The sequence below is a fragment of the Galleria mellonella genome, unplaced genomic scaffold (genome assembly GCF_026898425.1).
Source record: "Galleria mellonella isolate WM207_F2 unplaced genomic scaffold, CSIRO_AGI_GalMel_v1 utg40, whole genome shotgun sequence".
Classification (NCBI taxonomy): domain Eukaryota; kingdom Metazoa; phylum Arthropoda; class Insecta; order Lepidoptera; family Pyralidae; genus Galleria; species Galleria mellonella.
This window is the reverse complement of record NW_026442094.1, coordinates 5,333,345-5,345,561: the sequence shown is the minus strand read 5'-3', so window position 1 is coordinate 5,345,561 and position 12,217 is coordinate 5,333,345. Positions and strand designations below refer to the sequence as shown.

Sequence of the window (12,217 nt, the reverse complement as noted above, 5' to 3'; positions counted from 1 at the left end):
GATATTTTTAGTATACTTATTATTCTTAGTGTAACGAACTTACGAACATTTCGCTGAATTACTACTAAGGAATCTAATAAGAATGATTGGACTTCTTTCCAATTTTAGCTATCTATTACTTAATCGACAACAATTAATCACAATGGTTTCCAGAGAGAACCGCGGGCAGGTCGACCTGACAGGACATATTGTTAGCAATGAAGATAGATAGATACATAGATAAACACTTTATTTGAAGCATTTATGACACACGTAAATTGATAAATGAGTTCATACAAATAAATTATTTACACTTTTTTTTTAATATAAAAAAAAAAAAAGATAAAATACGAAAATATGTTTTCGCCATGTGTGTTGCAGTGACCCAAATAGGCTACAGCTCAGTGATAATTTTGCTTAATAAATCAATATACTCTATATTGCTAGTAATGGAGCTTTTAGACCCCATTACTGGACAATCCTTTTCTCCCTATAATAAGTGGATGTGTACCATTGAATAGGCAGTATATATGTATATATACTTACTACATAATATATATATATATATATATATATATATATGTGTGTGTGTGTGTGTGTGTGTGTGTGTATGGTTAAACTGTTAAAGCGCCAAGCTGTAACAAAGATTTATATTTACATATTAGTATCGATAGGTTCATTTACCACTTATCTAGATAGAGGGAATTGATTCGTTGATTCAACAACGATATGAGCGAACCGCACATATATACATATATATATATATATATATATATATATATATATATATATATATATATATATATATATATATATATATATACTTGCTACTTTCTAAAAGTAGTTGCCTATATACACTGCGTTGACAGGTCAGACAGGGCGTTACTGTATGTATATCGATTATAGATAACTGTATTCACCACATCACACATAATACGATTAGACTGCGTAACGAAACGGTCGATTAGTTAATAAAAAAATATACGCTAATGAAACCGTGAACAGAACCGTATCCGCGTATTGTTTACCGGCGTTTTGTGTGACCTACATCGATGATACAATTAAGCCGTACCCTTGAAAACATCTCGCCATTATTATCATTTTTAATCAGTAAAAAGTCAAACAAAACAAACGCGTTCGATCGTAACAAAAAAAATGTGCTGAATACTTTTTTATAGTGATCGTGACCTTATTGTGACCCATGTACCTATGAAATTACGACCTTGTGGAGATATAACCTGCTTGTTATATACAGATAAGATTATTAAAATATTGTTATCGTATTTTAATTAATGTTCTTGTTGTTTTTTTTTATATTTTTTTTTGTGTTATTATTTGTGAGAGTAAGTTTTGTCACCTCTTTGTTCTACATTCCAGTACAGTTTGATATGTTAAAATGCTGTGTACTTCCCTTTTCTATTATAATGCAAATAGCAAATAAATGGACAGTCGATCTAATGGGATATATAGAATGGCAAACCCGTATACGCTTTCGGTATTCGCTGGCAGACAGAGCACGAGTAAGAGATGATGATAGGTGAGAATAGTTCTGTATGTTTGTAAAGAATGGCAATAAATTTATTATTTATTTAAAAAAAAGTCAGTTTAGTTCTGCCTTCGTGACTAATTCACCAGGGACTAACTATGATACTTTCCGGGTGTTACCACGTGGAGATAGACTTAATAAGAGTATATTGCTAGTATTGAGGCCATTTTTTTTTTGCCTCCCATAGGAGTGCAGCTTGTTCCAAAAAAAAATTATAGTAGTAAACTTATTAAAAATATAACAAAAAGTACAATGAAAAATCATGATTTTATTATTAAAAGCGATTTCTTCAGGTTCCTTGGAAAACATCGCGCTACCTGTTAGATTCCATTAGTAACAATCCTTTCCTCCCATGGCCGTCGCTTCGCTTCATAAACTGCTTCGAAAAAATCTTAAGCAGCCGAATCTGTCAAGTCGTTTATTAATTAACACGTAACGATTGACCCAACTGGCCCCCGGTTGGATCAGTCGACCCGCTATCGTGAGCTGTTCCACTAGACAAGGGACAAATGAATCAATCTAAAGAATCGTTATCGTTACTGAAAAAAAATGCTGTTGAAAAAAAATAAAAAAAAATATATTTATTCAGTGCCAACTGGATTCAACCAGTCAACTGCTGAAACTAAATATTTAACAGTAACAACAATAATTAAGTGCATACAAAAAAAAAGAAACAAAAGAAAAATGAGAATGACTAAAATTGAGCCATTCAGCTGTATGTCTGTATGACACCAATAATGTTGTAGGGTATCTACGAAATATCTCGGCTTTTATTGTTTTTTTATTCATTCACTAAATGCTCTCACGGAAACGTGATCCCAGTTCCTCCCTTTCCCGTGAGTGCCATAAGAGGAGATTAATTGTTGAGAGATGCACTGTCCTTAAAACACCACCAAAGCCTAATTGCGATTGTCATTCCGCTTGCTAAGCATGGCAACTACTAGAAAAACCCCCCAAAAGAGGGAGGCCTATGTTGAGCAATGGAAAATAAATGACTGACATGCTATGATACTGTAAACGTTCTAAGATTGCAAACCAAACATGCTATAAGTACTTGATATCGTTTTGTATCATCGGAAACTTATAAGCGAAATAGCATTGATGAGATATGTTCTAGTCGATGATTGTTCGACCCGACCGTGAATCATTCGGCACACTGCAGCTATGTGAGTCGATTAGGTCTTGTAAACAAATTGTTGATTAACTGTTGATTAAATATTCTTTACTAGCTGTTCCGACCCGCGGTTCGACCCGCGTGAATCTGTATATATATATATATATATATATATATATATATATATATATATATATATATATATATATATATATATATACATATATACAGGATATAACTACTTCGTGTACCGAATTATCAAATCCGGTAAGCGATTTATGCGAAATGAGTAACACAAACATCTTTACCAACTTTGAAAGTGTCAATATATTTTTTTATGGGTGAAAATGGAATGGTATCCCCGTCCACGTTATCGGTATACGCTGGCGGGGCACCACTGAGAGATGATAGGTGAGGATGAAATAGGTTAGTTGGATTACAGATTAATAAACCTATAAACCAAGCGTGAAAGTCGACCTGATAGGATATATGTGGTACTTTAAAACCCTATTACTAATAATCCCTTTCTGCTCGCCAATGTACTTTTGCAAAATGTGTCGAGTAGCTAATCAGTTTCGGCTCTGCCATATAGGTTACAGAATAGAGAGTGCAATATGACAGAAAACTGGCAATTCCAATTTATAAATAAACTCTGTATTTTTACTTGTATGAACATAAATATAAGGTATATAATATTATTTAAAATGCTGATTATAATTTACAACTAAGTACTGCTATCGCTATCACATAACTCGTGTACTTCCTCTCTTTACAGCGAAACAATGTTATTCGCTTATTTTAAAATCAGAACCGTACGCTTTACTATTTAAATGTAACGTTGTTTGCATTTTCGACCACGTTCGCCTGTTGTATTTTATTATTTATACAAAACAAAACTTTCAACTTGTTAAGATCTACATGCAACACTTATAATGCCTGACTTTGAACTCATTTCTATGATATTTGGTTTTTATTAAGCTAATTAACTAACGTAGTTAGAACTTCATATTTCCTCTGAGTAATGATTCAAAATGTATGCAAATGCAAATTATGCCCATAAGGTGTTTATTATTAACTAGCTAATAATGTTCCATCACAATTAATTTTATACAGATTTTTTTTATTCATTTATTTATTATTATAATCTCTTTAAAAAAATAATCTCTTTAAAAAGTGATTTTTTTAGCTTTTTTATACACTATATGTTGATACATATTTAGCTTATTATATTGTGAAAATTGTTACACATAACGAATCCAGTCATTTTACGTAAAACCACAGGATGTTTAAACTTGTTTATGTAACAAACATCCAGATCATTAACATCCAAACATTTTACAAACCCCACATTTATATTATTACTACATACTTTCACATAATATCGTATAACAAAATTAAGTAAGATAAATGATTTAATTACAGGTGGTGCATTCGAAGGCGTAGAAGATCAAGTCTCACCTTTCGGTTATGGCAGAGGCGAGGGTGTTGACGCTGGGCACGGCGACCCTGAGTGGATATGCAGTAAAGAGAAGCCGAAATACGACGAAATATTCAGGACCCTCAACCCTATCGATGGAAAAATCACCGGAGCTGGTATTTATAATCTTACTAGATCAGATATACGTGCCTTAAAGCAAATGCTAAACACACCACGCTATCGAGAGATAGTTATTGTAGATAGGGCTCTTGCAGCGTTGCTCTCTTCCACACAAAATTGTTCACGCCTTACTGAACTCTGTATTAAATTAATGGATGAACATAAAGAGGAAGAAGATGATTTTAATAAAATAACAGATGCATTAACAGTCGCAACGCAGAATTCACATATGATAACTGAGTTTTTGTTTAACGAGCACGATCAAGTAGGCGGTAGTCGGATGTCGTCGGCGGTATCTATTCATAGTTTAAATGAATCTTTAACTGAAGGAGATGTAGATATTGATAATGGGGATGACAGTGGACCAAAATCTAGAAACTGTAATAAAACGAACGATGTTTCTGATAAAAGCGATATTGTTCCATTATGCAAATCTGCTCTAGGATATGTAACACATTTTTTAGTCTCGGTTCATTATGGCATTGAATTTATAGTGCAGTTAGTCTTGACAATGCTTTTGCTTTTGTTTGTTCTCAATATGATGTTCATTTCTATTGCATACATCACAACGGGCAAATCATACATTGAGCTGAGCATCGAGAAATTGCCGAAAACGTGGTTAGATAAAGCGAGAGTTGTTGCATTTGGTCCCGAAGAAGAAACAGTTCGAATACACACCTTTTTTGAATTGTTCCGTCGTAAAAATGTAATGTTTATTCTAAAATATATAATACATTTAAATTCAACACTTAACACTAATGAGGAATATTATGCAACAGCGTAAAATTATATGTCAATGAGTAACATTTTGTGTTGGGTTTTTATTGGAGGTATTTACTTATAGTTTGGATTGTTTTAAGCTTTAACCGATGTAGAATCTCTTTTTTTTTAATTGCTCAATAAGTTGGAACCATGGTTTTCGTAGTTAGATCTTATTATATTTAAGAAATGTTAAACATCATCTATTTTTTAAATAAGATAGTCACGTAATATTGTCGCTTAGCGACAAACTACTATCAAAGATTGTAATATCTAATCATTTGAACGTGTAATGTGTAAAGTTATACTAGGCAAACAAGATTAGTCCTATAATGTACTCAAGTGTAATTATGTTATTACTCAACATTCTGTGAATGGATGTCTCCATTCATATCTTCACAATTGCTCCGTTCAGTGTGAGAATTTTCTATGTCGTGGTCTTGTGGAGACAGTCAACTTATTTCAATGTAGGTCATATTGTATGTAGCGAGTGCAAATTGCTAGTTTGTACTCGATGTCTACTTTTATAATTAACTTGTTAGTATCGTGTTGCAAACCAGATTCTTCGTTCGGTTTAGTATCCCGACTTAATTTAGTATCAGTGTTATTCATATTTAGTAATACAGGATCAAATAAACGAAGACGTTTTAGAAAGCAGACGGTTTTAAGTATGTAACCATGCATATGAGGAATTATATTGAAAATGACGGGTTTCAGATTGGTCTGATTTTTAAGTCCATAATCCATATGGGTGTGAATTAAATCTGAGAGAGAAAGGCAGGCATAATATGTCGAGGGTGGCAAAGTTGATTGTTGGAAAGGGCATCAAATATTTTTGCTCGGAAGGGAAAATTGCCAGGCATTGAGTTAAATGTTCTGTTCTTCACAATATTCTATAGGCCTTTTTTTTAATTGCTTAAACTTTATTTCCTTTTATATACTAAACATTAGCGCGTGGTTGCCAAAGTAAATTTTAAATTATCTAATTTAAAAATAACATCAGTTGCAAACAAATAAATGGACGATAAAATGTTTCATAATTATCAATGTGAATTGAATCATGCATGAGGGTATTTGAATATGTAGTGTGACTCATCTGATTTCTATTAAGACTTTACTGTGGTATGCTATTTATTTTTCCTTTGTATTTCTCATTTTGCAATTTCACAGATAATGTGAGATAATTTGTCATTTCTTTTTGTCTAATTTGAGACAAACATAAGTAATTAGCGCTGACTTTTTGCAATCAACTTTGCATTCTATTCCAATGAGCTAAAATTGAATTTCATTTAAATGTTGTTTTTCTACAGCGGCCAAGACGGAGATGGTGAAATCGAAGCTACCCAATTCCGTACTCGGTAAGATTTGGAAGCTTTCTGACATTGATAGCGATGGTTTCCTGGACGAAGAGGAGTTTGCGCTGGCGATGCACCTCATCAGGGTGAAGACCGATGGGCATGACTTACCTTCGGAGTTACCACCCCATCTCGTACCTCCATCAAAGCGTAATTGAAGTTTAAACACCATCAGAGCGGCATAACACCACTATACGACTGTTATACAAGCTTAAACATCTTTATACGCAAGTTGTCTAATTTCAGATATTCCAAGGAAAGACATTGTAGATTGTAAATGTGCTGTCGTTCATTTCATAGCGTCTTGCGTCTCATGTAACATTTGGACAGGCTCAGTATAAGTTTTTTTTTAGCTGTTTATATATACAGCATATCCACAAATACTTAGTAAAAGTGGGTCGAGAGAAATTCTTTGTACTAAGCCCTTGTAAAAAAAAAAATCATGCGCATTTACCATTATAAGTTGTCAGCGATTAATTGCTTTATTTATTAAAAGTGTGGAAACAGCAGAAGTAATGTATGACTGACACGTTTTTAGTATTTCATAATCATTGCATGATGTTTTAAAATTCGAAGTGTATCAAATAATTTATTGTTGTGGAGCAAACTTATATAATCACTTTTAAAAAAAGTAAGAGCTTGCTAGGTCGTACTGTAGACGTCTATGACCTTATATAACCGGTTGCTTAAAAACTGATCGTTACTGATTTCGATGATAACATTTTTCTTTTTTTTTTTTGTATTTGATAAAAAAGTCGTGTTGTTTTTTTTTTAATTGAGAATGTTTGAATTGTTCTAAATACCTAATAAAATTAATTTTATATTGAGATAGATAAGTTATGGCTATACATCGCTAATATGCCGCTCCGAGGCTGGTCGAGTATAAATAAATATAATGCAATTACAAAGGAGCAAAGTTCCGTTGACTGATGATAATATTTTAATGTGGGCATAATACAAAAGTCAAGCGTAATTCTCAGAACAAAAATAGAAAGGAATAGAACGTAAGAAGCAGTGTTGCCAATTTAGCACTTTCGTGATAAGATTTAACTAATGTTTCACATTTAGTTACTTATATTTTCATTTAGCTCCTAGCTCCAAATCTAGCTCTGAATGAAGTTCCATCGAAACAAGTGAAAAGTTTTAACTAAAAAAACCTTGATCTCTTATGAGTTTGGTACAAGTAAATTTATCCTATAATGGTATTATTCTATAGATAATAATTCAGCCTAATTTGGGATATTCTGTAGTTGGCAATACTGGTACAGAGTCCAGGCGAGTTTCATATAGTCAGTGTTTAAAATATAAATTAAAAAATAATATGAAATATTGTATATTGAAAGTTAATTATAATGTAAATAACATGCAATATTATGTCTGTTGTCAACGTCTTATATGCTTGCGTATGCGATTTGCAATTTGCATTATGCATTATGCGATTAAGATTGCAAGGTCATATTACCATGCACTATGTGATTCTTATTTCTCTCTTAAGATTGCCAACTAGATGAACTCTGGTGGACTCTGTATAAACATTTGATTGTGATGAAATGTAATTTGTTATAAATGGTTGATAAAGGGGGTTCAAACGAGGTATTTATTGTATAACTAATAGAAGCTCTAAATTTATATTTTCTATTATTGAATATTTAAAAAAAAAAATTAGACTAGAAAAATCATCGAAATTAAATAATTTTTTTATTGTATTTGGTTTCCTCAACACACTTATGCTCGATTTAAAATATTGTAAAGGCGTTATGTAACGTGGTGAATTTATAATACGAAACTATGCGTAATTTTTTTTATAAGATCACTAAATTCACAATATGCACTGTTAGTAACACGATAAATGCATTACCATAAATGTTATATGTTGTTCTATAGTTGAAGAAAAAAATGGCAATATATTTAATTAGCCCAATTCTATATTCAGTTACTTTTTTGTTCATAAGTCCATATCTTCTGGGAGGACGATGACACTCCATTGATTTGCTGGCGTCCATAACACGAATAATTGTCATCAGGCGGGCCGCATGCTTGTATGTCACCTCAGGGAAAATTTAGGAAGTAATTCACATTCGAAAAACGAGTATTATACAACCATGAGAATTAACATTGTTGATGTTATAACAACTCGGGTTGTACAATATATGCAACGAAATCGCCCCGATGAACGAGAAGTGTCACAGATCCGTATTAATAAATCAATTTTATGTTGTGAGCTGTCTTGAGCGAGCATTGAAGATGTTATGTTGATTAATAAATATTACTTGAAAGTTAAAAACGCATAAATAAAACTCAGTGATGGTTTGGATCGTCTAGTACCTACTGTCGTCTATCCAGAGTGCGGTTCGTTCGTAACTTGAGATCTGTAACAATATGGCGGGAAACTGATAATTTTTTTTTATTATTGTGAGACTCCATTACTGAGCAAAGGTTTCTTCCTATTATGCCATATAGTTAGATCAACACAGAAAAGCTTAAAATGAATAAATTTGCTCACTTGTATTCGACATAAGTCTATACGCTATTCAGATTTATTAATACGGGCCTCATCAGTACGCAAGAAATAGTTTTGAGTTTGTACCGTTATTTTTTTCGAATAGTTTTTTTTTGTATTTATTTATTACCTACATACTCTCTATTGTCTACGATCGTTTACTTTTAAATTTAGAAAGCTAATTTCTATTATGGAGAAAGATTGTTTTAAATGTTACACTGGCTGTGAATGCTAAATTGCGTTTTAATGTCTCATAAATATTAATTTTGTGTGGCGGAGGGCATCGTTGTCTATGGATGACAGATAATTATGTGACAACAATATTCTTAAGATGTATCCGAGACAAAATGTTTTAATTAAGTATATTAATACAAATCACCACATGGAAAGGCATAGTAATACTTGTTTTTTTTTAATTTTATTTGTGTAAAGACACCATTAATTTAAAATCAAAATTACTGTTATAATTTAACTTTATTTTTCTTACATATCATATTAAATAGCAATCTATTTGCCGGTTTATCTGATAAAGTCTTAACCGTCACCTATAAACATGAACAAGACCATGGACATTATAGTATACACTGTGACGCCTATAGTATCCCTTACGTGTTGCTATCACTGAAAAATAAAACTGATACCCAATTATGTACACGCAAACAAAACCAAAAATATAAGTGGGACAGAGGTATTTATGCAGACGAGTTTTGTCCAATACCGTGATATATAAGACATATAATTGCCATAAATTGATTCGCCACGTTAAATAAATATCCTCAGAGGCCTTTTATTAGATTACAAAGCATTTACAGCTGGTAGTCAGTGAAAATTGTGCAATATTAAGGTGGATTTAGACTGAACGAGTGGAGGATACGTTATTCTTTCCCTTCCCAAATTTATGATATACGTGCCAAGAGTCTTGATGAGCTTTGGCATGTTATAACTAATACCTACTGCCTCGCTTTCCCATGATCGCGAATTTACAAACATTTCTATTCATGATCACGTCTTTTTAAATTATTTATAAAAAAAAAGTGTATCAACTGTCTAATAGCCATAGTACAAGATCTGTTTAGTTAACAGATGACGCTGTGAAATATGTCCAGTGATTTTAATATTTTTTAGGTACACAAACTTTATTCGCGAGCCACGCACGTAGTCTAAATGCACCTTTAAATCATCTATTTATGCAATAGTCGTTGCCACGCTTGTTGCGTTCTGGGCTCGGTAATAAGTAAATTAATATGAAAAAAATTATAAGCTATCCAAATTATTGAAGTGAAACTTCTTTATGGAGATTTAGTACAATTGTCATAAGAGATGTTTATAAAAAAATATATTAGTTTGCATAAACAAAATGTGTGTCGAGTTACACGTTGCAATACTGCGAAGTTACTCGAGTTGCAACAGAAATTAATGTATGTTTTATTTATATATATACATAGAAGAAGTTTCGCTTCTGTCGGTCACTTCAAGTGCCACTTTTTTACAATTATACATGTATTTATTCATATTAATCACGCCTAAATGTCGCGAAAAAAAAACAAAATTTATTTAATTATCTATCCAGTAGTATAATTTTAGGTTACTTATTATGAAAAATATGCTTATTGCAATGTTTAGCTTTATAAAACTTAATTTATTTGGTGAGTTTAAGTTGTTTTGGTGCTCCCATTATAGAGGTTTGTTTAATGATATTTAAGTTTTAAGTGTCACATTAAAATTTTATGTTTTATTTTAATATAAAATATATTATTAAATATTAGTTGTTCCTATTAGAAAGTCTGCATAGACAAATGAGTTTGAAATTTATTAACAGGATGCTTTTTTCTTAAAAAAAAAAACTTTATTTATCTTTCTCTGTCTTCATTTATGTACTTATATTAATCGTTATATTTAACTATAAATATCACTTCCATTACGCATTTTTGTTAACATGTAATAATACGCTCTAGTACGATATTTCTAAAAATGTATTTGTATTATCAGTGCCTTTACTGTATTTAATATATATTATAGCTTTTTTATGTACAACTTTTTTCACTTGCGGTTAGTTCGCAATTTAAGCTGTAATAACAATAAATCGAATAATAACATTTTGTACGTGGGGTGATGAGATATATGTAAATACAGACATTTATATGCGTTCGATTTTGGATTGAATTTTTGGACCCTGTTCAGGATTTGTAGACATGGGTTTTTTTTTTAATAATGGTACCTACTCTATTTGGTAACATTAATACGGGAGATGTGTTTTTACATTTTGCTACTGTGTGTACATAAAATATGTAAATGTATTGATGATATAATAAATTATACATAGTGTAATAAAATAAATAGTTAAGATGGTATCCTATGTTTTTTATTTAGTATAAATACACTTCAAATTTCAATAATTCTAGATGGATTGCAGGAGACCTTGAGTATGGAATAAGAGATGAAAAATAAGTAACGAATTCTGGAAACACTAGCAACAGTGGAACAGATTTTGAAGTGAAAAAATTAAACAACTAAAGTTAGTCAGTATAGTATTTGAGTTCTAAGATGACACGTAATTGCTTCACTGCAGAGATAAATAATGTAAGAAATAATTATGTAGTTCCACTCGAGGTTTGAGATGTTAAGCGCTTTAAACAGAGATCACATAGGTGCTTCATTGTAGAGATGACAAATATATAAGAAATAATAAATTACAAACAGATCACTGACACTGATTTAGATAGTAATAAATAAATGCCACACAATCGCACCAATTGCCTGGTCTGTGTCCTTATACACTAGGCAACGAACCTCCGATAGCACATCCCAGAACTCCAATCTCGAGCCAATTCAGAATAGTTTGTTTCCTAAATTAAATTCCGGTCTGACCGAGAATTGAACCCGGGATTTTATTATGCAATACAAAAATATCTTTTAGCCTAACGAATAGAATAGAATAGGTACATATATTTTTAATGTTATTGTTTTATAACATAGGGACAAAGGAACATATAGCTTGCTTGATTGTAAGCGATTACCAACGCCGTGTTGCAGACCTTTTAGGAGAGAATATGCTTTTTTTTTAAGATTTCAATGTCGTATCTGTTCAGAAATACTTCTGCTGGGAGTCGGTTCCATAGTTTTTTAAAACAGCATTTTTTATATTTTATTTAGTTAGTGCCATACATAAATATCTACTCTTTATTGTTTTCTCCATAAAACTACATTATCTAGTAATAAAACTAATTATAAATTAATACTATTTAAAATATATAACATTACGACGTCATATATTCGAGTTCAGTTTTAGTTTGTGAGTCTTTAGGTATGTAGTTCATATCGGTGAACGAACATGAGACGTGGTATCCAATAAAGTGAGTCAGCATTG

General features: G+C 31.8%; 1 protein-coding gene across 1 annotated transcript in view; it reads left to right on the top strand.

Moving 5' to 3' along the window:
• The window catches only part of LOC113520427 (EH domain-containing protein 1), a 37,243-nt gene extending 26,042 nt beyond the window's left edge, over positions 1 to 11,201 (top strand). The window contains exons 2-3 of the mRNA XM_026905757.3: positions 4,062 to 4,232; positions 6,306 to 11,201. Coding sequence (XP_026761558.1) covers positions 4,062 to 4,232; positions 6,306 to 6,508 — 374 coding nt within the window. The 3' untranslated portion in view covers positions 6,509 to 11,201. The remainder of the gene's footprint in view (positions 1 to 4,061; positions 4,233 to 6,305) is intronic.
• Positions 11,202 to 12,217: the final 1,016 nt, after the last annotated feature.